The 25,964-nt window shown below is 53.9% G+C and overlaps 1 protein-coding gene across 5 annotated transcripts in view; it reads left to right on the forward strand.

Annotated features, from left to right (window-relative positions):
* LMO1 (LIM domain only 1) overlaps window positions 1–19,685 on the forward strand; it is a 44,378-nt gene extending 24,693 nt beyond the window's left edge. For 2 of the 5 annotated variants that reach the window (XM_055548730.1, XM_055548729.1), the window contains exons 2-4: window positions 14,978–15,191; window positions 17,715–17,840; window positions 19,304–19,685. In XM_055548730.1, the coding sequence (XP_055404705.1) occupies window positions 14,978–15,191; window positions 17,715–17,840; window positions 19,304–19,409 (446 nt within the window). In that variant the 3' untranslated portion in view covers window positions 19,410–19,685. Of the gene's footprint in view, window positions 1–13,029; window positions 13,398–14,977; window positions 15,192–17,714; window positions 17,841–19,303 lie in introns of those variants that run through there. The other 3 variants (XM_055548731.1, XM_055548727.1, XM_055548728.1) reach the window with 3 other exon arrangements.
* The last annotated feature ends 6,279 nt before the right edge of the window (window positions 19,686–25,964 follow it).

A 25,964-nucleotide genomic window follows, 5' to 3' on the forward strand; every position in this document is an offset into this window, starting at 1 on the left:
AGAATGTTGAGAAGATAAACCATCCTTGGCTGTCTGAGTTTTTGGAAAGGAGGTTGCCTACAGCCCGGTACCCTGGGCACCCAAGGTTCAGCAGGACCTTGGGTCAGTCCTTTTCAACTGCTGGCTTCAGTTTTCTGATCAGTGAAGTGGGATTTCTTATGCTCTTTGCTCACTTCAAGAGCTGTTGTTAGTAATTACTAGTTACATAGCGTGTCCAGGATTGCAGAACACTCCTCTTGCTTTAGCTGCTTTGCTCCTTTGGCCCTGCAGTTTGGGTATTATTACTCGAGTTCTGCTGATGGGAATGCTGAAGCTCAGAGAGGCTGAAGGACTTGACTGAGTTTACATTGTGGATTCATGGCAAAACCTGAACTTGAACCCAGACTCATCAGGGTCCAGGTCCCTGGCCTGAACTCCCGTCTCGCCTGTGTCTCTGGGCACAGCAGGGTGTTATGCGAGGGAGATCCCTGCCTGAGCAGCCATCACGTTCTCGTCCCCATCCTGCGTGCTGGAAAGTCAGGCCCCAGACGTGGCAAGACATGGGCTCTAAGGCAAAATGCTACTCTAGGATTTGTCAAGAGTCTGCTTTTTAGCTGTGTGACTTTGGATAAATTACTCCACCTCTCTGAGCCTCAAATTCCCCACCCACCAAACTGAAGCAGTAATTACTACTCAGAGCACTGGAAGGAGAATATGGTAAGATGTATAGGAAATGCCAAGCACGATGTGAAACAGGTGCTAGAACACTTGAGCAGGGCTTGGGGAGGGTGCGGAGTGCTGTGGGACCTGTGAGGAGAAATGGGTGGATTCTGGGCTGTTCAGAGCCAGTGTTGGGGAGGAGACATCACTTGGGCTGGCCAGGAAGCTGAGAGGAGGTGCACTCTGCCAGCGTTCTCCAGCCTGGGGCTGCCAGAAAGCAGGAGGGGTTTCCAGGGGTCTCACCAAAACCTCCCGTCTCCAGGAGAGCTTGTAGATAGGCCCTGCTGCACCCTCAGCCCTCACCCCCAGCCTCGCCCATGATGCCTGAGACGGGGGCTTGCATGACTGCCTTAGTTAGCCTGAATGGTAATAAAACACTTTAAATTTATTGTGACATTTGGATTTAATTAAAAAGTACACACTTAGGGAAGTAGAACATAATGGGGAGAGAGGCAGGGTGGCTTTTCCCCTCCTTTCTTCCCCAAACTAATTAGCGTTGTATTTTAAATTGTTTATGTGCCGCTAATCATTGTAATAAATCATTTATACTGAAAAAGACACAGTCGGCTGTGCCCGCCGCGCGGGTTCCGCTCGCCAGGCTCTATCGCGAACAAATTGATCTGGAAGTGAATTTATTAACCACTGGGGAAGAAATCATTAGTGCTTTCTCTAAACATTCCCCAGGTACGCTTTATTGCCGCAGTTTATGCTGTAACTAAAAGGAGCATTACCCAGGCCCATGTTGTAATTTCCTCGCAGAGCCGGCAGCCCACTCCCAAGACGGGCGGTGGGAGGGGTTGGGGCATTCCTGCCTCCTTGCCTGCAAGTGGTCTGGTGACCCCAGCCCTTCTGCAGGGCTGCTCATTCCAGAAGGGGGCTGCCCTCCTGGTGCCTCTCAGTGGAAGAGTGGCTCACAGTCGCTCGTATTTATGTCTCTTTCAGTGTGGCTTCCAGTTGAGGGCTTAGCCTCAGGTTTGGAAAACTGAGGGGCAGGGGCGGTGAGTCACTGAGGTCAGACAGGCTTGTCGTGGACCAGCTTCCCCACCCAGAGATGGAAGGCATCAGTGGTGGGATGATCGTTTGCTTGGAGGAACGAGTATGCCTGAGCAGGGCCCCTAGGAGCCTACTCTGCCTGCAAGTATCCCCAAGGCCCTTATCCTGCAGGCCCAGGGGCCTCCTCCTGAGTTTGGCTGGAGCAATCTGTTCTGCTTGGCTTCCAGCTGAGGCCCGCTGCCCCCTGAGTCCCATCCCCTTCCAGTGCAGGGCCAGGATGGTGCGCAGCACGCCCCACACGGCCTGACGGGTGGCAGGCAGGGTGACTGTCAGCTCCCTGGCTGCAGACCCCATGCATCAGTGCAGCCTGCGGCCACCCCGGCCTTCCCAGCAGTCCAGCTACCTAGTCACGCTTTCTCTCCCTTTGCACAGGAAGGCTTCAGACTACTCTCACTTCCCAGGGCCTGCACGCCCAGGCCTGCATAGCAGGCTTCCTCCCACCAGGTTTCTGGAAGGGAAATTCACTACTGAACCAACACCTTCTCCCTGGGAACCCATGGCTGGTCTGAGATACAAATTCCTGCCTGTCTGACTCCACTGCTCATGTTCTTAGCAGCTTCCTCCACTGGGGCCCCACGAGCCTCCTCAACCAGGTTAGGGGTTTGTGGGGATCTGGCTCATGTGGGCCTTGCCTTCAGTTCTTTTCACCGAGGTCTGCAAAGGAGGGAGGAGCAGCCCCCTAGGCCTCAACAGAAGGCCCCAGGATGGCACCTCAGGCAGGCACCCCAGTGGCTGTGTTGGGGCTACTGGCACCTAAGAGGCTTCTCCCACTTCTGGGGTCTCCCTCCCAGCCTCCTCACCCTCCCCTCCCTCACCCAGCCCGGGGGCTAGCAGATGGGCCCTGGCTGCTCCAGGAAGCAAGCAGGACCCAGCAGCTGGCTAGGCCAAGCCTGCCTGGAGGGTCCCCTCGTGGCATCTAGAGAACACATTTAAAAGTTTGAATTCAAAATTGATTTTGAAGGGCCCTAATCTCCGATCCCCTGGCGCTCACGGTGTGTCTGCAGCTCCTGCCAGACTCTCGTTTTCTGGTTCAGCGCGTTGGTGCTCGCGTCTCTGATGCTGTGAAATTGAGACTCGTCTGAGAGTCCATGCCCTCCTCCTCCTCTGTGGAGATTGCAGGCCCCTTGGGAGCCCTGTTTCATTAGATGGGTGACGTGGGCTTTGCCAGTGCCCAGGGAGCAGCTGAGTTGCCTTCTGGGGAATTCAGCTTCCAGACATTTCCCCGCTAGTACCCACAATTATGCAGCTCCAAGCAGCATCCTGCCAAGTGACTGGGGGCTGGCTGCAACAGACCAGGATGGGATGGGGCTTGGGGGAGCTGTGGATAGAGAGAGGTTTGGACCTGGGGGTTTTCTGTAGCAAACTTCAGGGGCTTTTTCCTTCTGCTGCCCCCCAGAGGTTCAGACTAGGCAGGGAGGGAGCAGTGGTTATATCTTTAAGCTCAAAGGACCCTCAAGAGGGCAGCTGTGGGAGTGTGTGCCAGGGGAGGGGTGCCCCGGCCGCAAGCGCAAAGGGAAAGACTGAACTGCCAAGATTACACAGATGGCCGAGCTCCAGGCCTCCACCCCAGCACGAGAGTTGGGACGGAGTATTTACTCAAGAGGCCTGCAATGCAGGAGACCCAGGTTCAAGCCCTGGGTTGGGGAGGATCCCCTGGAGAAGGGAGTGGCAACCCATTCCAGTATTCTTGCCTGAAGAATTCCATGGACTGAGGAGCCAGGTCCGTGGGGTCACAAAGAGTCAGACACGACTGAGCTACTGATGCTTTCACTTTCAGATGCACTGAGGAGGGGAGGGGGCTTCATTCCTCATGGGTCTGCAGGGCTGAAGGACAGGATTGGTGCCCCTTTATCTAAAAGGTAGAGGGTTTATATTGGGTTGGCCAAAAAGTTCGTTCGATTTTTCCTTACGATTATACGGGAAAACCCGAAGGAACTTTTTTGGCCAATCCAGTGTTTGCACAAGAGCAGTCATTTCTCAGCTGGAGCCCTGGGGTGGGCCTGTTCAAATTCCAGAGAGTGGTAGGCCAGGCACTGCTGCAGTTGCATCTGTGCTCGTTTCTTTGCTCGTTTCTTTGAGCTACATAGCTCCAGCTGTGTGATTCAGCACCAAGCCTGATGAAAGCACCCATCTCTGGGGAGCCTGCCTATCTGCATCAGCCCACCTGGCCCAGCAGACTCTGGTCAGTAATATCTGGATAGATTCTGTTCAGTCTCTTCATTCATTAACTGAACTGATGGTTAAAAAGGGATCACTGTGGGGTTCAGTGCTGGAGACACAGTGGTGAATAAGACAGAACCCCCAGAATAGGTCTTCATGGCACTTACATTCTTATGATAAAAGACCAAACATTTTTCTTCGGTAAAATCACTAAAAAGTAAAAACAATTACAAATTGTGGTGAAAACTCAGAAGGAAATGACCAAGGAGTCATTTAAATAAGGAAATCAAGAGATCAAGGCTGGCCTGTCTAAGCAGATAACATTTAAGCTGAAGCCAAAAGATGAGAAGGAGTCAACCAACCTCATGAAGAAGCGGGAAGGGTGTTCTGGCAAGGGAGAAACAGCAGGTACAAAGGCCCTGAGGCAGGAGGGAGAGCTGGACTCTGGCTAGAGCTCGTTGGGGGTGGAGGGGCAGAGACCAGACCACACAAGGATATCATGGGTTTGATAAAAAGTGTGGGTGATAGTCCCAGCCCCCTGGAAGCTGAGGAAGGGTTTCAAGCTGAGCAGAGACCTGACCTACTTTGTTCTGAAAGATTTCTCCAGCTGCTATTTGAAGTTGGGTTATAGATACGAACAGAAGCAGCAGCTGGAGTGGGGCTTAGCTAGTAGTGTGGTGAAAGATGGTGGTGGTTCTGGAAGTGGAACGAAGTAGGTGAGATGGGATACAGACCAAGCAGGGAAGAGGAATGAGGATGATGGAGGATCTGAGGATGACTCTGAGTTTGTGCCCCAAGCACCAGGATGGATGATGGTGTTAGGACTGTGAACGGAAGCCTGGGTAAGGATACAGGTTTGAGGGAGGAGACCTAGAGCCCTATTTTGGATCTGTTGCTTCCTAGATGTATCTGGAGCTTCCCAAAGATGAGAAGAGAAGGCCTTCACCCATGCTGAAGGGGCATGCACTGCAGATAAGTATGCAGTTAACTTAGGCGTCATTCCCCATGACAGCCTCTGAAGAGAACGTGCAACTTCTGATGTTTCAAAGTGCCCCTAGATTCTGTCTGCAGCTGCTCCCATGTCTCTCGGTGCTCCCCTTCAAGTTCTCTACTGGGTTCCCTAAAGCTGTTGCCTGACAGCAGGCTATGCTGCGTCTGGCTTCCCTTAGCAGCGAGGACCCAGTGGTGTTATCTCCCCGCCGCTGGAAGGTCCCCGTGGGCTCAGACTTCTAGATGCACCATACCTCAGGAGGTTTGCCTCCACCAGAACCCGCTGCAGAAGTGCCAGCTGCTTTTGGATTCTGGCACAGAAAGTGGCTCCCTTGGGGGACCCTGGGGACCAGAGTCCCATCCTGCCCTGGTGCGTCCCTGCAGGGGGTGTTTCAGAGCCGCCTTCTTTTGGCCAGGCCCAGATCAGGTCCAAGCAGAAGTTCACTTTCCCTGTTGCTTAGGAAAAAAATGATGTGATGCTGCCTCTGGAAAGAGCAGGGAGGGGGTGGGGCACTTCCTGGCCAGCAGCCTGGGTCCAAAGCCCTGCTCGGCGGCTCACAGGTTGCCTTGGGCAGGATTGTGATTTCCCTGACCTCGGGGTCATTAGGAGGATGAGCGTTAAGGAGTCTAAAGCGTTTGGCTGTAGTAGGCATTCATTGTGGAGTGTTATCATGAGGTCAAATGCACCCACCGTGGCTGCAGATGTTTGGGACAGGACTGGACAGTGCTTTCCTTCGGCCTCTACTGTGGTGGACTGTGGAGACCCAGAGGCACTTGGCACTTTAGAGATGGCAAGTGTTGTTGGACCCCTTTAAATTTCTTACCTAGGCCCCTCTCCAGGCCCCACTTCCCCAATCATCTCATTCACACGAAGCTCCTGGCTATTGACTGAGGCTCCCCCAACCCTTGTAGCTCTGGGTCAGGAGCCGCCAGCTGTCTGTCCTCTCACAGCTCAGCCCTCCCCAGTGAAGCTTCTTCGTCTTTCTTAAGGCCGCAGGGCAAACATCTCATCTCTGCCTCCACACAGCCTTTCTGCTCCCTTCCCAGCCACTGAATCGTCTCTGTCCTTAGATTCCAGTCCACATCCCCTTGCTGGCCCAGCCAGAAGCCCTGTCTAGACCCTATAGCAGCCACAGCTTCTGAAGGACCAACAGCTGAGAAACCTGTGACATGCCAGAGCCTGGGCACAGTGCCCTGCCCGTCACTCCTCCTGCTCTTAGTCCAGACCCTGCTCTAAGCTTGCCCCCAGAGTCCCACCCTAGAGTTACCCCTGTTCAGGCTGCACAGGAGAACCCAGAAGCTGCTCCAGCAAGCCTTCTTCACCCGGGCTGTTCAGGGAGGCCATGGGGTGTGCGCAGGGGTGAGAACTTGATCCTGGGAATCTGGCAGGCTGGGGCTCCTATCCTTGCCCTCCCACCTTCCAGCTGTTTGACCTTGGGCAACAGCCTGAACCTCTCTGGGCCTCTGTTGAGTGAGTTAATCATTTAGTGCCTTGGGGTAAAAATGAGCATTCACTGAGACAACAGAGGTAGTAAACGGTGGGTAAATAGTGGGTTTTATGAAAAGACATATAAAGTCCCAACTGAGGGGCCTTCTTAGTTTTTTGTTGTTGCTCAGGTATAATGTATATGCAGTAAAAGGCCCAAGTCTCAACTGTTCAGTGACGTTTTCCATATGTGTGCACCCATTCACACACCACCAGGATCAAGATAAAGGACATTTTCAGGCCCTCAGCAGGCTTCCTCACGTCTCCTGACGGGTGATGATACACGCCATCATTCTGACGTTGATCACCATGGGTCGGCTTTCTGTTTGGGAAGTTCATACAAATAGAATGACGCAGTGTGCCTTTTTTGTCTTGCTTCTTTTGTGCCACATTATACTGTCTGATTCATCCATGTTGTTGTGTATATTGGTGATCCATTCTTTGTCATGGTTGTGTACTATTCCATTGTATAATCATAGCACAATTTAGTATCCATTTTACTGTTGATGGACATGTGTGCAGTCTCCAGGTTGGAGCTATTGAGAACTGCTGGGAATATCCTTGTGCGTCTCTTTTGGTGGACATAAACTCTCACTCTTTGGGTGCATACTTCGGAAGAGAATTGTTGGGTTGTCAGATGTACGTAAGTTTTCTTAGCTGACTTTTTTAAAGCTACTTTGTTAAATGTTGTTATAAGCATTTCATGTCCATTATCTAATTTGATACTCTAAATAATCCTTTAAAGTAGGCTGTCCTCATTTAGCAGGTGAATATATTGAGCCTAGGCTGGGGAGTGATGGAGTCAGCTGAGTCCGTCTCTCTGTGTGGACCACTGTCAGGGTCTACATGGCCTTCCTGTCCTCCAGAGTCAAAGGGGCCAGTCCCCCCACTGCACTGTCCGGCATCCCAGGAGCCGAGCCCCCACCACGGGGAGTTGGAGGTCACGGGAGCCCCACATCCCTCCCTCATTGAACCCAGTGCGCAGCCACCTCCTGTAAGGAGGTGTGCGCACAGAGGTGGTGATGAGCGTGCTCTAGGTGGCTGTAGCCGCGTGCTTCAACAGTTGTTCTCATTGGCTTTTGAGTCCAAATGAGTAGGAAATGCTATTAGTTCAGGCCTCGCCTGGCGCATGGCAAGGCCCTAGGATAGGAGTGCAGTCAGATGAGAAATTGTGGAGATAAAACGGGTGTGAAATGGAGGCCTTCACACAAGGCTGGATGTGTCTGTGTGAAATGAAGTTACTTCTGAGAAAACGAGACTTAAAGAGATTCTGCAGAATTAGATTACACTTTCAAATTTCCTTATTAAACGGGATTGATGCTGAGGAGGGGCCGCCGGCTGGCTGTGTTTGGGATCCTACATTGCAGTTCCAGGCCCAGGTGTGGACGCTGCTGGGTACAGGCACCTTGCAGGTGGCAGGGACCCAGACCCTAGCCTCTGGCAGCTGACGTGGGGATGATGAGTGTAGACTGATCACTTCTGGATAATGTCAGCCACTTCACGTGGGTCCGTATGGGCAAAACCTCAGGGCTTGTGTACCTCCATTTCCTGGGGAATGTGGTATTGAGAACAGAGCACCAGGCTTCTTACTTGTGGGTTTTGTTCAAATCAGAGCTTGATTTTGAGCTACAGTCCACTTTTTGGATATGTTGTGGGGTTTTTTTTAATATAATGTTATTTATCTGTGGCTGCGCTGGGTCTTCATTGGTGCACGAGGGCTTTCTGTAGTTGCGGAGCATGGGGGCTACTCTTGCGGGCCCTGGGGCACGCGGAGTTTAGTAGTCGTGGCACACGGGCGTAGTTGCTCCACAGCGTGTAGAATCTTCCTGGTCCAGGGATCGAACCCATGTCCTCTGCATTGGCAGGTAGATTCTTATCCACTGCGCCACCTGGGAAGTCCTGATATGTTGTTTTTTTAAAAGACAGTCAACGATCATATGACCACTCGAGTGTATGTGTGTTTATTTACGTGACACCCGTGCGTGCATGTGCTTGGATGCAGGGGTATGTCTTTTCATGAGATTTACTGAGCACCTACTAATGCTCGCACTGTGCCGGAGCCTGAAATAACGTTGTTCTGGGGAGAATAAACAGATGTGGCCCTGCCTCTTATGGACCTAGTTTGCAAGTGTGCGATTACGTGTGCGTGTGAAAGTCTGTGTGCAGCTATGTATGTTTGTAGGTGTGACCTGCATCTGCGTACCTTCCGTGCCTCCTGACCTCTGTGAAGTCTGCCTCCTGGGTTGCTAGCAGCTCTAGGTGAGCAGTGCCCAGCCCGACATCAGAGCAGATGAATCCTGAAGACAGGCTGCTGGGCTTCAAATCCCAGCTCTGTATGACCTACGACAAGTCACAACCTTTCCAGTGCCTCAGTTTTCCCATTGTTAAAATGGAAATCGTTTTCATCTTCAAGGGCATTTGCTAGTTTCTGTGAAGAGAGGTGCATTTAATGCCAGGTGTTATCCTACATGTGCCTGAGGACATCCTGGAAGTACATGCTAGAGTCATTCCCACCGTGCAGGTGGGGAGACCAACAGGCCTTGAGAGACGCAATGACTTATCCAGGATCAAGACCAGGGCTCTGCACAGGAGACCAGACAGGGGCTGGTCCATGGATCCCCTGCTCCGGCGGCCTGCTGCAGGAGCGGATGCCCCACACCACCAACAGAGCCGAGGACAAGTTCAAGGGAGGCGAAGGTGTCAACAGTGGACAGGAATGGGGTCCACGTGGTGTGTAAAAAATAATAAAATGAAAATAATCAGGGTACCGTCTCATAAGGCAGTTGGGAGGCAAGCACTGCTAAGTTTTCAATCATAGATATCTCCCTCCAGAATACCCTTAGCCCCCAGGAGAGTCCAGCCCTGGCTCCCTGCCGGCCCCTCGGGTGAGAAAGGGAGGCCTAGCTCTGTGCTGGGCAGCTGTGTTGTGCTGTGTGAAAGTGGTTTTGAAACAGTACTGAGGTATGTGGGGCGATGACGAGAAATCCCAAGCCCACACCTGCCTGTGTCCCAGGCCTCCCAGGGCAGCCAGCGGGACCTGCCCTGAGCTGGCACCCCTTGAGCTGCCACAGCCCCCATCTGCCCCCAACTGGTCCCTGAAGCTGTCTGTCAGATAGACGCGGCTGATCTCCTCCTGTACACGTTTGCAGTGGCCACTAGACAATGCTTTGGGTAAGGCTCGACTCTAGTCAGCGCCTGTATGACTTTAACCATGGTGGCACGTTCGAATCAAGTGATCCTCCTCAAAATGTGTCCATCACGGGTTGTAGGGCCCTGAGATGGAGCTGTGACTAATGGCATTCTTCCCCATGTGCTGAATGGGCTGACACTAATCAGGGCTAGCTCTGGACTGCCAGGTTCGGTTAGTCCAGAGCACTTCATGTGGATTAGCTCCCGGATTCCTCACCGAAGCTCTAGGAGTGCTATTCTCATATTTGTTTTATAACAAAGAACCACAGAGCAGTTAAGGTCATATAGTCAAAGGTGTCAGATAAAACCAAATTGAAGGAAACTCCATAATAACTGGCCTGTACTTTTCAAAGATGCCAGTGTCTTGAAACACAAAGAAGGGCTTAGGAATTCTTTCAGATTCAAGTAGACTGAACTTGACGACTGAATGAAATGCATGATCCAGACTTTTATTTTCCCGTAACAGATACTATTGGGGGAACTGATGAAATCTGAATGGATGGATAATAGTATTAGATCAGTGGTAATTTTCTGGCTTTGATCATTGTACTGGAGTCACGTGAGAGACTGTCCTTTCTATTAGGAAATCACACCAAAGTTTTAAGTGGTACAGGGGCTTCATTACTGAAACCAACTCTCCACTGAGTCAGGAAAAGAATTATAGGAAGGGAAGGAGGGAAGGAGGTAGCTGCATAGATAAACAGGGAAGGATAAAGTAAATATGGTTAAAAAAGTTCATATTTAGAGGTTTGGGGTAAAGAATATACAGGAATTCTTTCTGTTCTTGCAAAACCTGGAAGTTTGAAGTGTTGACAAGATAAAAAGTTAAAGAGCAAGAAAACAAGTGTCAGAACAGGGAAGACTTCCCAGGGTGCATGTTGACAATAGGCTCCTATTTGTCAGTCGCAGCCAGTGGCCAGACTCTGGGCTGGGGCTTCCTATGCAGAACCTTATTCTGTCCTCACCACAGCCTGGTGGAAGGAAACTGGTATGGCCCCATTTCACAGAGGACAGTTGGAAAGGTAAAGGGATTTGCACCAGGCCCTCCAGTGACTTGGGACAGTTCCCAGACTGGAAAGTAGGCTTTCTGAGTTCAGGCTCTAGGCTCTTAGCCTCAGCTCCACTGCTGACCCTGACCTCTGGAAAAGAGTCGGGTGGGCAGGACCAGGCATTGTTCTTCCTGGAGCAGTGGTGAAAAGAAGGCTCTGGGGCAGAAGCAGACGAACTCCATTTGCAGGATGGAAAGGGAATGTTATTCCTGGATTCTGCAGGGAGTGGAACCAGCAGAGCCAGGCAGTGGGGGGGTCCTCAAATACCAGGTGGAGTTCTGGGTGGTGGCCACAGTGGCTTCCAGCAGGGGAGCCACAGAGCATAATGTGGAGTGACCCGGGGCTGAATGGGGTTGGCATTCTGGGGAGGCGGACCGGCCCTTGAGATCACTAGGAGCGGAGAAAGTGCTCCACAGCTGGGCTTAGCCTGCTCTCCAAACTGGAGGCATGGGTGGGCCCAGGAGCCTGTGGCCTTGGCACTTTGGAAAAGTCCGATCTGAGGGGCAGGCTGGCCGGGGGTAGGTGGCAAGAGTTGCTGAGGACTTGGGTGTGGCCTGGCAGACCACTCTGTGGGGTGTGGGAAGAGCTGAATGACCTCTGGCAGTCCCTCCTGGTCACCCGGACTGTCTGGCTTTTCCCCAGATTAAAGAGCTGAGGGTTAGTGTCTGGCAGCCGAATGAGTCAGACTGGGAGCCTGCCTTCTTCCTGCATCAGCCCGCCCAGGGATTCAGCCTGACCAGCATAGGGATAGGGTAAGGGTTGGGCTCATCTCCTGTCAAATATCTCCCTGCACACCCCAAGATTTAGGGGAACACTCGAGCTGAGTGAATTAGTTTATTTTGTTGGGTCCTGTGTGTATGTGTGTGTGTGTGTGTGTGTGTCTGAGTGTGAGCCTGCACGCGCATGCAGGGGCAAACACCATCCATTGTAAAATATCAGTGTTTTCATGGGTGAGTAGTAATTACTGGGTAATGCTTTAAAACCTTTCCTGAAGGAGCGCAAAGCTGTTTTTTTCTAAAGTCAGGAGTACATTAAAAGGATTACCATGTAGATTTGATTTTTAGATAACACTAAAATGGATCCCAAATGGACTTCAGCAAAAGGATGCTATCTCCTTAATGGAAAGTGCATGGCCTGAGGCTCAGCTCCCAGAGCCGGGCAGGGGAGGGAGGGAGGGAAGAGGTGTCTGCAGGGCCGACTGGCAGGCTGGAAGGGGGCTGGGGAGGCAGGACAGGGATGAAGAACCCAGGCCCTCTGGGGAGCATCTTGCTCCATCTGGGGAAAAAGGGACCATAGATGTCCTCCTTAAAGCCCTTTCACCTTGCCAGGGGTGTTTTCAAGTCTCCTGGACCAGCCCAGGGAGAGCAAATAGCGTGAGTGCTCCCTAAAGAAGGGAGGGTTGAGTCAGACTTCTCCCAGGACCTCAGACTTGCTAGGCAGAGAAAGCGCAAAGTCCGTGGATGCTCTGGGACCTCCTCGGCCAGGCTGACCGTAATGTTCCGTGTCTCAGTGGACGTCAGACACTAACAGGAGCCACATGGCTTCTTTAGAGTTCTCCAGGGCCCAGAAAGCAGTGCCCAGATAAGCAGCCTGCCTGGAGCGGGGTGTTCAGGCCTTCCAGAGCCCCCACTTTATGCCAGGCTGGGGACCTGGGGCAGCATGTGGGTTCACTCCCCATAACCTCCCTGGGTCCTCTAGGTGCCCCGTCCCAGCGGCGATAGAATTACCAGCTACCATGTGGTCTATGGCACTGCAGGCTTAGCCTCTCCAGGAGTCAAGCCAGATGGAATATGGAGCAGGACAGACACTCCTAGTGCTGGGATCCCCCTTCATTTGGGGGTATAATTTAGTGGGCCAGATACATCCCCTGAGTAAGGAAGTTCCAGCCACCCCCAAACCCCGCAGCAGTGAAAGCACAAGTGTAGAGCCCCGGGAGGGCCCAGCATGTCTGGGAAGGGAGCCAGGCCTGCTGCCAGCCCAGGGGAACAAGAGGGAAATCAGCCTTAGGGAGACTGGATAGAGGCTTCGCCTGGGGTTTTCCAAGCTGGAATTTATATGCATAGCTATGCTGGCTGGCTCTCCCTCCACAGGCCCCAGGGACAGTTTTGCCCCCGGGAGCCCCCAGATCTTCCCACACCCAGCTCTTTGAATCCCTCCCGCACTTGATCCCTGTAGGCCAGGCCTTGGAAGGGCCCCCTGGGCCCCCCTTAGCTCGCAGGCGTGTCTGCTCCCCAGCCAGCCTCTCTGGGCTCCTCAGAGTTCTTTGACCGGGCTGGCCCCTGTCAGCGGAGACTTAGGCAGGCCTGAGGATGCAGCCAACCTGAGCCCCATCACTCTCTCAGACCAATTAACCTTTAGAGCTGCATTAAGGAAATGAGGCAACGGACTTCCCAGCTAACAGATGGGCCCTGCGGGGACTGGGGGAGGGAGGAGCCCAGCACAGGAAGCCTGGTTGGCCTCCACGCTGCCCTCGCCTGTCTTGCTGATCCTGGGTTCTCCAGGGCCGCCCCCTCTCCCAGAGGAGGCAGCGGGGCGAGAAGAGCACAGGAGGGACGCAGGACCCCTGAGGCCAACTTGATGCGGGGCTTACATGAGCCGTTTGGCCTGTCTGGGTCTCAGTTTCCCCACCTGTGGAATGAGAGCATTTGCCTGTAAGAACTCCGGGGGCCCGTCTAACCTGACATCTGTGGACTCTGAGACTGAGGTCCTTTGGAAGCTACTTCTCTCCTGAAGCATGAGGAAGGGTCACCCTTGGAGGAAGGAAGGGAATGGTTGGTGGCGGGGGGTGCAGTGAGGGGGAGGGCCGAGAGGAGGGGTGCCCTGGAACTGGAACTGAACCCAGAGCCTGGAGAGTACGCAGGTCCTTTGGAGAATATGGGCCCAGGAAGAGGGAGCCTTCAGGGGCTTGTTGGAAAACCGAGGGGGCAGGAAGAAGTGGGCTCTTCCCTCCAGAGGCGAGCCCTCAACCCAGCAGTGCCCTAGTCAGGGAAGGAACACCCCCTACCCCCATCACCCCTGTGAGGGGCTCTTAGACAGGTGTCACAGGCAACCCCGCTGTCCAGCCTGTCTCTGAGACTCCCCGCATTTCCATCCAAGCCTGGAATTCACCACACCCGAGCCTCAGGGCTCCGCATGGATGCCCAGGTCCCCTGGGGACATCTGCCCCCACCTCCTTCTCAACCTCCCCTCCCTGCGGCCTCAGGGCTGGAGCCCTAGGAGCCATGCCTCTGTGCACATACAAGGCCACTGCATGCGGTACCAGTGTACGTGGGTTGCATGTGAGTGCACTTGCTTGCTGCTGGGTGGTCTGCCCCTCCTCCAGGCAAGGCCATGCTGAGATTCCTGTCCTCTGTACTCACCATCTTCTTGTATGCTGGGAAGTTCATATGGACCCTGGGAGCTGGCCAGAGTCTCCAAGATTCTTACTTTGGTAGGACGAGTAAGGATGCAGAGGCACTGAAACTCCCCTTCCTCAGCCCAGGGCAGGTAGGAAGTTTGAATCCAGCTAGAAACATTCCTGGGGGCTGCCCAGGTGGCCCAGCAGGAATCAGCCTGCCAATTCAGGAGATGCAGGAGACAGGTTTGATCCCTGGGTCGGGAAGTTCCACTGGAACAGGAAATGGCAACCCACTCCAGTATTCTTGCCTGGAGAATCCCATGGACACAGGAGCCTGGCGGGCTACAGTCCACAGGATCACAGAGTTGGACACGACTTAGCAACTGAGCAGGCACACATGCAGAAACATTCCTAGGGAGGCCACCAACTAGGCCAGCGCTGTCTGTCTCCCCAGCACCAGCCAGGAGCTCCAGAACTCCTGTGCCCCCAGGAGTATCACAGGAGCACCCCACTTTCTTCTTGACACCCCCACAACCAAGAGGCTTTAATCTGATGTGTCCGGTTAAAATAAAAAGCACACTGCAGTGTGAGGATGTCCTGAGGTGGCAAACAAATCTAAGAGTCCTAGTGGAACCCAAGCCCATGACCAGCTTCTCAGGGCTGCTGGAAGAGCTGATGAGATGGGGCTGCCTGAGGAGGCCTCGGGTGTACGGTGGGTCACACAGCACAGGGGACAGTGGCTGGATGGAGAGGGGTGACTCGGGGAGGCTGGGCCCTGGGGCTGGTTGTGTGCCTGCAGCTGAGCAGACTTGGGGCTCCTGCAGCTTCTGGAGGGACCTTCATGGGCCAGGGGAGGAGGCTGTGCCTTGCAGCCCCACGGCGTGGGACCCAAGGCCAGAAGAGGTGGTTGCCAAGGAGATGGGGAGGGATCCTGGGATGGGGCAGCAGAAAGAAGCAGAGGGACATGTCCTGAGCCACAGCGCCCGCCATGTCCATCTGTCTGTCCATCCACAGGTGTGCCGATGCTCTCCGTCCAGCCCAAAGGGAAGCAGAAGGGCTGCGCGGGCTGCAACCGCAAGATCAAGGACCGCTACCTGCTGAAGGCGCTGGACCAGTACTGGCACGAGGACTGCCTCAAGTGCGCCTGCTGTGACTGCCGCCTGGGCGAGGTGGGCTCCACGCTCTACACCAAGGCCAACCTCATCCTGTGCCGGCGTGACTACCTGAGGTGGGCGGCCTCCCCCGCCCCGCACGCACCCCGGCCCGGCCACCCCGCGAGCCCCCTTCTCCACGGCTGGCACTGCTCTGCCCTGCTTCAGCCCCCATACCCAGTCTACGCACATCCCGGCCCCTGCCCCGCCCCTGGGACTCAGTGCCCAGCACTTGTCCAGGGCGGGCCTGTCTCTAACCATCGGGCATCCAAGAGGAGCCTCCCAAGGGCATCAACATGGTTCTGCCTCTGCCTTTGCCAGGCGCTTCTGACCCACCCTGTCCCTGGAATCGAGGAAGGGATGCAGTGAAGGAACTTCCAGGAGCAAGTAGGGGAGTTCCAACTTCCCTGGGCTCCCCTGGCCTGCTGGTTTCCTCCTCAATCTCCCCAGGGCCCAGCTCCCCATCTTCCAGGTGGGCCCTGGGATTAGACACCCCCATGCCTGCAGAGTCTGGTAGGTAACCAGACCCTGGCAGAGCCACTGATGTTGGAGCTTAAAAACCTGGGTTTAAACTAGTTCTGCACCTCTTTCCCCAGTCTCAGTTTACTCTTCTGTAGATAGTGAAAATACCAACACTTCCCCACTTTGCATTCTTCAGAGTTCCAACCCACCCCTCCCCTACAACCTGCATCCTGTTCCCTGGGGCTGCCTCCCCCAGTTAACCCTCCCTTAGGCCATCTATGACATCAGCAAGGCTGGAAGGAGGCCACCAAGCAGGGGCCTTGGCTTAGACCCAGCATCTGCATTTGGCTCCCATGCAGGCTGCTGGGTGGTGGCCGGGCCTTGTGGGGAAGGAAGGCCCATCGCATTAATTAGTAGGTCGTGCCCAGGGTTTCTTGGGGCTCCCTCTACTCAGGACTGGGCTTGTTGCGGGGGAGGGTGCGATTATCAGCAGAGGCTCCCCTACTTACCCAAAGAGCCTAAGATTTACCTGCCTACACCTTCTGCCTTTGCAGGATGTTTTGTTTTGTTTTTGTTTTTTTTAAGTGGTGCTGTAAACCAAGATGTGTGACTCAGACTGGGGCTGGAGGAGAGATGCTGAGGCCAAGAGGAGGGGTTAGGCACTGGGACTCGCCCCTCGGCAACCTGGAAGCGGCCTCCAAGTCTGGAGGTTTAGGACATCACCTGGGGGCTAACCCAACCGGGCTGAGGGGAGATGGCAGACCAGCTGACCTGGCCAGGGGTGGCCACAGTGCAGGAGGGGCTCATCTATAAGGTCAATGCATCCATAATCACCCTGGGCTCTGCCAGCTATTGGAGCCTGAAGATATTTTCCTGGGCTCTGGCAGAGGCCCAGGAATGACTCTGAGGCCACCTGGGCCAGTAGGCCAGGGGGCCTGTGGGGCTTCCTTGAGTTGCTCAGTCCCAGAGAATGGCTGTCCAGAACCTGCCTCTCTGCAGTGACTTCTCATTGGACTGGTGGCCAGAAAGGCCCCCCTTGGCAGGCCGATGTTGTGGCCCAGCCTTTGTATGCCTTAATCTGAGCCACCAGGCAACTCAGGCTGATGAATAATGGAGCTACGTTCATCTGCAGGCGCCTGAGCTTGAGCTGGACAAATCAGGGATTAGAGGGCGTCCTGCCTGCCTCTTGGTCCCTTGCCTCACTTGGGGCTCGCTCTGCCATTGTGCAGAAGGGAAGCGAGGAGGAGCCTGGCTGGCACATACCCCTGGAATGTCCAGTCAAGGGCAGGCCTGCATGGGGAGGGAGTGAGTTCCCTGTCCTTAGAGCTTTGCAATCAACAGCCAAGAAGAGGGGTGCCTGCCCCAAAGAGGCATTGTGCCAGATGTCCTTGAAACTTCCTTTTGGCATCAGTCCTGTTTTAGAAGCATCTTTAAACAGGATCATCTAGCCCAGCATCCCCATTTTAAAGAAAGGTAAACTGAGGCTCAAGGGAGTTAGGCAAGTCACACCATGAGTCAGTAGCAGAAAAAGACCACCCCATAGTGTTGTTGTCAGGATTTAATGACTTGGTCTTTGAAGAGCCCCTAGATTAGCACCTGGCATATAGCAAATGCTATGTAGGCATTTACTAAAGGAGCTGTGGCTAAGAGGTTACAGTTTTCACAACAAGCCTGTGAAGGCTATGTTTAAGTCCCCATTTTACAGTTGAAATAAATCAGGCTCAGAGAAACTCAATGACTTGCTTAAGGACACACAGCCCATGACTGGCAGACTGTGTCTAAGTTTGAGCTTGTGTAAGCCTAGAATCCTTGCTCAGGGCCCGGCCTACTGTTCTGGTGTCCCCAGGTGCTTGAGAGACCCAGTGGGAGCCCTCATTGTCAGCGAAGCGGGGGGACAGGCATATCAACCAACTCCCGAGTCCCCACAGGCTCCTTCCTGAGTGACTGTGTCAATTTCTCTGAAGCCTGCTCTCTTAGCAGAAGTTAGACACTGTCATCTGTGCGTCTTCCTTCTGGCCCGGGGCCCACCTGCTGAACTACAGGGGTAGGGGGCAGGTGGGCCCCCAAGTTGAGGCAACTCCCCTGCCCCCCACAGCCCCCCACAGGCCCCTGAGCCCTCTGCACCCTTCCCTCTGCAGGCTCTTTGGCACCACAGGAAACTGCGCTGCCTGCAGCAAGCTGATTCCAGCCTTTGAGATGGTGATGCGGGCCCGGGACAACGTATATCACCTCGACTGCTTCGCCTGCCAGCTCTGCAACCAGAGGTGAGTGCTGGTCTGTACCAGGCCCAACACACTCAGCAGACCCTAGCTGACACCTGCTGCCACAGACCAGGAGTGCCATAGAGGCACGCATGCAAGCGCAGGTTCTGTTGCATGTTGTTGTAAGTATGTACATGCATGTGTGTGTTTTATGTATGCCTGAGCCCTCTAGCCAAATGTGTGTGCTCTAATACTGTCACATGTGTACTCGTGTGTGGAGTTCATCTCTGTGCAAACGTGATGGACAGGGCCATGCATGAGCTGTGTGTACATTGTGTGTTGTGTCCATGACTGTATTTTTAAATGTCTGTATACAAGGCGGGTCTGTGTGTGCTGTGTGTGTGTGATGGGTGAGTATGCCTGTGCACGTGTGTTTTAAATGTATGTGCACAAGAGCCCTGTGTGTGTCCTGTGCCCTGTGTGCTACATGCAGATACACGCATGGACGTTCTGGTGAGAAGGGGTTCCCAGACCTGGCCAGTGAAATACCCCTGGGGAACTGTCACTCATTCCTGTGATTCTGGTTCCAGCCCAGCCTTCTTTCTGGTCTTTTGGCCCCTACTCTGTGCCCCGCCCCGCCCTGTGGGAGACCCTGGGGACCTAAGGAACCAGAGCCCTTCAGCCCCGAATAGGGGCCAACCCCCAGAAGGCCCTTTGCTCAGGACCCCCAAAGTTAGGAAAGAGCTCATACGAATGCTCCCAGAGGTTGAGGTCCCGGGGGACCTGCAGGGAACACTGGTTTGGGGCTATGCCCAGACCCACTGCCAGGGGGGCTCAGTGAAGTTGCAGCGCCACCTGGTGGTTGAAGTGGGATTGGCTGGGACCAGGCCTGTGACCCTGGGGTCCCACTCAAGGCCTCCGACCCCCGACCCCGGGGACATCTTTGGGGGAAGGGCTGAATCCTCCAGTGCTTGAGGAGGACTGGGAGGGGCAGGGCCTTCTTTAGGTTAGAGGGAAGATGGTGGGACAGGGTCACCTCTTCCCGGAAACTCACCGATTCTGTTTAGAAGACAAATGCCCTTCACTGAGCCATCTCCTTAAGGTGGGGTGGGGAACAGAGGGTTGGAAAAGTCAGCCATTTTATCCCTTCTTCTTTCTCCATCTCTGCCTTTCTCCTTCCCTCTCCTCGCTTGGTCTTTTCCTATCTCTTTGTCCATCTCTCTTTCTCCCTCTCTTGGGCATCATTTCTACACCTTCCCACCAAGCCCACCCCTGCCCCCACCCCACGAGGGACCCGGCAGTGGAAGCCTGTGGCTTGGGCTGTGGGCCTGGCCAAGGGCTGAGCTGACCCAGGGTGACTGGCTGGGTTTGCTTGGGACTTCCTGGGATCCTCTCTGGAAAGCTCAGACTCCCCGGGACCTCATTGCCCACATGTCCTCCTCCTGGGCTGGGTGACGTCCTGTCTGGAGCCCCTACCATCCACTGGGACCCCACCATGGCCTCTCTCTCCTGCTTGGATTTTCCAGATTTTGTGTGGGAGACAAATTCTTCCTGAAGAACAACATGATCTTGTGTCAGATGGACTATGAGGAGGGGCAGCTTAATGGCACCTTTGACTCCCACGTTCAGTAACGCCCAGCACCTGGCCTCCAGGCCCGTCTGTCTGTCCATCCACCCGCCTGCCCACCCGCCTGGCCGGCCAGCCGCTCTCCTGCCGATGAGAACTCCTCCGTCCTCGATGGGAGGGACGGCCCTCCCTCCGCCGCTGCCCGTCTGTGTGTGACCCCTCCTGGGGCCAGGCTGGGCCTGTACAGTCTGTCTTCTGTATATAAATGGGAACATTTATTTTATGAGAAATGTAATGCGATTTTATTACTGGCGTGGATTAAACTTATGAATGTTTCCGGGGAGGTTACTCTGCATTGATCACATGACTGACACAGACCTGGGGGACCCTCCCCTCAGCTTGGGAGTAAAACAAGGCCCTCCCTCAGTTCTTGGCAGGGAGGAGGGCCCTAGAGCTGGACGTGGGGGCTCTAGCGTGTGCTGTTGTGGGGCAAGGCAGTTCCAGGTGGGCTTTACGAGAAAAGCTGGAGGGGAAGGGACAACCCCCAGTACCCCCCAACCAGAAGTGGGAGCTAAGCTGTCCACTCCCCATCCTCTGGCAACCATATACCCTGGCCCCCAGATGAAAACTTCCCTTCCCTGGGATCCTGTGTTACATCCCCCCTACACTGCTCAGTCAGGGACCCAGCTCTGATCTACCTCCGTGGTAAGACCCCAAATCCCAGGCTCCCTACAATGGGAGCGCAATCCTGAAACCTCTCTTCACCTTCAGGGGGACGAACAGCATTTGCTGTCTCTTCCTTACAGCCTGGGTCTTGGCATTCTGCTCCTCTGGGTGAGAGAGAAAATCCCGTTTCTCTGTAACTCAACCCACGCATGCTGGAGGCTTTCATTCATTCAGTCGGCAAACCTTAATCCGCTCTGTCTCAGCCCTGTGCTGCAAGTACCAGACATGAGGATGAATCATGGATAGGACACAGTCCGTGCCCTTGAGGACGAGGGGGAAAGCCAAGAAAACAAACAGATCACATCAAGGTGAGGACAAATGCCACGGGGAGACCCGGGACAGGCCCGTTTCCTCCAGCAGACACAGGACTGTTTGGGATGACTCCAGAGAGTCAGACAGACAAGTCAACTGCACACAGACAGATACGTGTGCTGACAAGAAGAAGAGATAGACACACACATAGGTGGGTGTGTCGGCAGAGATAGGTAGGGACAGCCAGGTAGCTGGCAGGTACTCAGACCGGAAGATAGCCAGACAACCAGTGACCGAGTGAGGCCCTGGCTGTAGCCACAGTGCCAAGCACATGGCCTGGAACTGAAAAGGTATCACTGAGCAGTATTAAAGAGAGAGCCTCCTTGGATCCAAAGCCGAAACAGAGAAGGCCGAATGGATGGGCTCCTCCAACCATCAGGCCACTCACTCCCCCTTCCCCAGGGACTGTTTTTATCCTGGCCACAGACCAGAGCCCAGAGGAAGTCAGCCCACAGCTTCAAGCTCTGCCTACTCCTGGACAAGGGACTTGTTGCCTGGATGGAGCGGGGGCTGCACTGTGACCTCACGTCACCTGCCCCAAGGCCTGCTTCTCCCCTGGAGTGACGTGGGAGGACACCTGGGCTCTTGGGGGCTCTTGGAGGAGGTTGTGTCTCTAAGCTATGATTTTGTGGCCAGGGACCCAGTCCACAGGAAGGGATCGCTACGGCCAAGGATCTTGGGGTAAGAGTTCTCCTCTTTGGGTCTCACACCTTCGGTGAAGGAGCTGCATCCATGTATCTGAGAGAGAAGAGAGGCTGCAGGAAGTATTTCTGAGTGAGTCTGGTGAGACCAGGGGCTGTCGTCCATATGTGACCATGTGAGACTAAATGGATCTGAGCGCGTGAACTGAAGGCTGAAGTCCGTAGTGAGGGATTTTTCTTGCTCAACATGAACAAGTAAATTATTTCTCTGGACTGTAGCAGAGTCCCCAGTGCCAGACTCTCCCTGGGCCCTGAGGTCTAGGATGGCTGTGCCCACCCCCAAGAACCCAACTCCTAACTTCGGAGTTTGCCACAGATAAAGTTGTGATGCAAGTTAATTGCATGGTTATCGAGAGATAACGGAGCCACTCGAACGCAGTTTCTGGGCAATTACAGTTGTTTCCAACAGAGTTACCATATTGCAGCCATGAAATAATGTGTCATTTTGCAGTAATTATGTAATTAACTTGTCTCACACTCTAGGTTGCACAACAATTAATTCATTCACAATGAGATTGACTCAAAAGTCAGGCAGCTAGGCTCTGAAAGCCCCCAAGAGCAGAGCCGGCCTTCTAAGATGACCCCAGCCCCACTCTGCCTGATGCAGACCTTGCCAGGATGCTTCCTCAGCCTAACATGGTGTGGAAAGTTCCAAGTCCAGCATCATGGCTCCACTTACTTCTGTCTCACTGTCCTCCTCCAGGAAATGGAGATGGTCTGTTTCCTGAGACAGCCACAAGGCTGAGATCTACACTCTGAAGTGCTGCATTTACATGAGCTGGGGTCACCATCCTGGACATCGTGAAGTCCTGAGTAGGAGACCCTTAGCCCAGGAGGACCCATAGCAGTTCACAGCTGCCCCCACGAAGGGGTCACACAAGGCCTTGCCTCCGCAGGTGTAGGACCAATAGGTGGGGAGGAGAGCGAGTCAGAGAGGGGACCAGTCTCTCTGTAGCAGGGCAACCAAGCTAGGGCTGGAAAGGCTATTGGGAACCAGGGATTATGTGCCTGGAGAGGATTTGCAAGCCCCCAGGGGAGATGCAGGAAGACCTTGATTTTCTCCACCTCCCTGGTCACTGTGTAGGAGCAACTTGGTTAAATATAGCGCATGAATGGTCCTGACCTGGTTCTCCTTGAGGCTGCCTCCCGCCACCACAGGGGAATGGATTAGAGAAGCCAGGTTGCACTGAACACGAACCAATAGAGGCTATAGTAGCTTAAGCCTCAGCCTGGAGCTTGTGGGTGGTGGGAATGTGGAAGGCCTTGCACTGTAGCGATGCTTAAATCCCCTCTATCCCCAACCAGCCCATGGGACCCCATCTCCCCTCCTGCTTTCCTTAGTGGCTTGGCATCAGAAATACTCTAACAAGAGGCCTGGGGCCCATGGAACATGGCACGTGCTTATGCCCCCACTACTTGATCTGAAGCTGGACCACAGAGTCTGTGTTTGGAAAGAAGTTTGATTCTAGCCTTGAGACTACTACAAGGCCCATCCTGAAATCTCACACGGCCCAGAAACTGTGCCCCACACTACAAGACACGTAGGAGCCACGGGTGGAATCCACAAGAAATCTCTGCCTGGGACATCTCATCTCTACATGGAGGCAGCTGCTCTTTCCCTCAAAGCTGTCAGAGATAGTGAAGGGCAGGCTAAATCCGGCACTGAGCGATCCCTAACATCACCCACCTGGGGATGCTGCCACCGGGTGAGGATAGGTTCAGGAAAGATGCTTTGTAGTTGAGGTTGTGTATCACTTGGTGAAAACTCCAGTGAGAAAATTCTGTCAATCTGCAAATCATTATTTCGCTATATGCTGTTGGTGGTTGCTTAGTCACTCAGTCGTGTCCGACTCTTTGCGACCCTGTGGACTGCAGCACACCAGGCTTCCCTGTCCTTCACAATCTCCCGGAATTTGCTCAGACTCAAGCCATCTCATCCTCTGTTGCCCACTTCTTCTCCTGCCCTCAGTCTTTCCCAGCATCAGGATCTTTTCCAGTGAGTTGGCTCTTCACATCAGGTGGCCAAAGTTTGCTATATATTTCCTCCCATACTATAATTGCCTAATAATGAATAGAGAAGAGCTGACATGAAGGTGAGTTGGTGCAGAAAAATACTTGATCCAGACTGGTTTATCATGAGAAAATGAACCAAACACACACCCACACACAGAACTAAGATCCAGCAAAAAAGTTCTGGTTAATCAGTACCTACTGAGCAAACCTCATCTCTGCTCCGGGCCCCTGGGGCAGACTCTCAGGCTACTTTATCCCAGCAAGAGTGGGAACCTCCTGCTCCCAGATGCAAGGTTTGAGGGGTGTCCAGATTTCTTCAGACTCTTGGTGCCTCCAGAGTAGATTGTTCGTGAGCTCCCTCCTGCTGGGGCCATTTTTTGTCCCCCACCAACAGCCCCTCCAGCCAGTGGGTCTGCCCCCAATCTACCAACACCTCTCTGTTGCTGCTACCATGTTGAGCCCCTGAGGCCCCAGTGGCCTCCAGCACTCACCAACTCTGCCCCTGGGACTGGATCCAATGCTCACATAATAAGTTTCACAGCAAACTTCTTTCCACCCTGTGCTTCTCCCTTTCACCGCCTATACCCATCTTGTTGGATCAGGGGACCTTCTGTGGTGTGGCTCCTTCTACCTGCATTAGACCCTCACGACCCTCTCTAGGGTCTCAGGGCTGCACCTAAGGAAAGGGAACGCCATTGCTGCTCCGGCATCCATCAGGGGTGCGGGGCAGAGGTGAGAGGTGCTTTACTCTGAAATTGCTGTAGCAGGAAGGAGAGGCTGGACCAGGCCTCAGGTAGGAGGGAACCCTGTAGCTCAGAGAGAGAAGTTAGCTTTAAGAACCTATTTTCAGTGTTCGGGGCGGGGGAAACTTGGATGCAAATGTTTCGGACTCTACAAAATGTTTTTTATTCTGGGGCCACATCCTTCTCCTTTCTGAGAACTGATAGAAGCCCTCTGTGCTGCTGGGTACTCCAAATCACCAGTCGCTCCTGCTCTCCAGACGCCCAGTCTGCACAGCTACCCAAGGCTTCCAGTGGGTGCTGCTCAGCCTCCGATTCTCTGGACTCACATGCTCAGAGCCCAAGACAAGCAGCCCAGTCCCAAGTCCATCCCACCGGTACTGGGCTTTACAGAGACTATGACTTTGACAGAGAAAGGCTGAGTCCCTCAGGCTACTTGAAGCACCCAGTTTGGGGGGTCTGCATACCCACATTCCCCTGCCTTCTCTGCAGGCACAACTAGATCCCAGAGAGAAGCTAAGGCGGGGGCTTCTCCCTCTGCTTGACTTACAGACTCATACCTCCTGGGTCTGCTTTGTGAGCGGAGTGGAGTTTCTTATAGTTCTAGCAATTCCATGGTTGTCTCCCAGAGTCTGAGATGCTAAGGAACTGAGGCAGTTCCCAGGCCACACCTCTTGTACCACCTGGTCTCCCACTGCACTTGGGGACATGGGGGCTCATCCCATAGAGGGGCCAAAGGCTTCCCCAGAGGACCCAGGCTCCCCTTCTTCCTCCTCCCTCCCCATCTGCCAACACAGATCAGGGATCACTTCCCCGAGATAGAGGGACAGGGAGAGCTGAAGCAGGGAATGAGAGAGGGAGCAGGAAGGGAGGAAAGGTGCAAATGAGGAAAGGGAGGAGGAAGGGGACGTGGGGGAAAGAGATGAAAAGAGATGAGACAGAGCGGGAGAGAGAATGGGCAAGAGTCTGGGAAGAATCTGCTAACTGCAGGGAAGACTTGGGGTAGGGGCAGCCATGGTGGCAGAGGGCAGTGTGGCTTGGTGGTGGCACATGACCTGGGAGCCAGTTGTGTGGGTTCAGATGCTCCTCCTCTTGGCAGCTTACTGCCTTGGGCAACTTACTTAGCTTACAGATGAGGCATTGCTCATCTTTATAAGGGGCGTGTCAATGGTACCTACTTCTCAGAGCTGCCTTGAGCATTAGCTGAGTCATTACATGGACAACATTTACAACTGCAGCAGGCTCGTGGTAAATACCAGAACATGCAGTTCCACCGCTGGAACATTCACTGCATTCAGCCATGTCTAGGTCTGGTTCTGAGGCTTGGAGCCCTCCCGTAGGAGGCTTGGGCTCCCCACGGCAGCCTCTAGCCACATGCCACTGGTTGTTCCTGGGCATCGGTGTGTGCTCCCTGGAAAGGGCACTGCACTCTGGGACTCAATGGGCTTTCAAAAGCAAAAACATGCCAGACCCAGTTGAGCCATTCTGGAGCTCTGTTGTTGTTGTTGTTGTTTAGTTGTATCCAACTCTTCGGGGACCCCATGGACTGTAGCCTGCCAGGCTCCTCTGTCCATGGGCTTTCCCAGGTAAGAATACTGGAGGGTGGTGCCGTTTCTTTCTCCAAGGGATCGTCCTACCTCAAGGATTGAACCCACATCTCCTGCTTTTCAGGCGGATTCTTTACCACTGAGCCACCAGGGAAGCCATAACTCTATTAGGGAGGTGCTATTTTTGTTACCCCCATTGCTATGGGTGCCACGATTATCATCAGCCCCATTTTACAGCTGAAGAAAGAGGCTCAGAGAGCTGTTCTAGTAAGCAGTAGAACCTAGATCTGAACTCAGACCTGGCCTAATCAGATTCCATGCAGGTAATTTCCATATGAGATGAATAGCTAGAGGCAGCCCCATGCAGTGAAAGGATCTGAGAGTACACAGTATGTTTCACCTGTGACAGAGCCCCTGGACTTCCACCTCCCCAGACTACCCCTGAGTCTCACAACCCATCCTCCAAATGAGAACGTATTTCTTGGATAAGGATGGCCCTTCTATCCCTTACTGCACATCCTAACTGAGCCTGTTACTGGGCCTCGCCTGTGCTGGGTTCTGGGTTGGAAGGGAGCAATTCC

This window comes from Bubalus kerabau, chromosome 15 (genome assembly GCF_029407905.1).
Source record: "Bubalus kerabau isolate K-KA32 ecotype Philippines breed swamp buffalo chromosome 15, PCC_UOA_SB_1v2, whole genome shotgun sequence".
Taxonomy (NCBI): domain Eukaryota; kingdom Metazoa; phylum Chordata; class Mammalia; order Artiodactyla; family Bovidae; genus Bubalus; species Bubalus kerabau.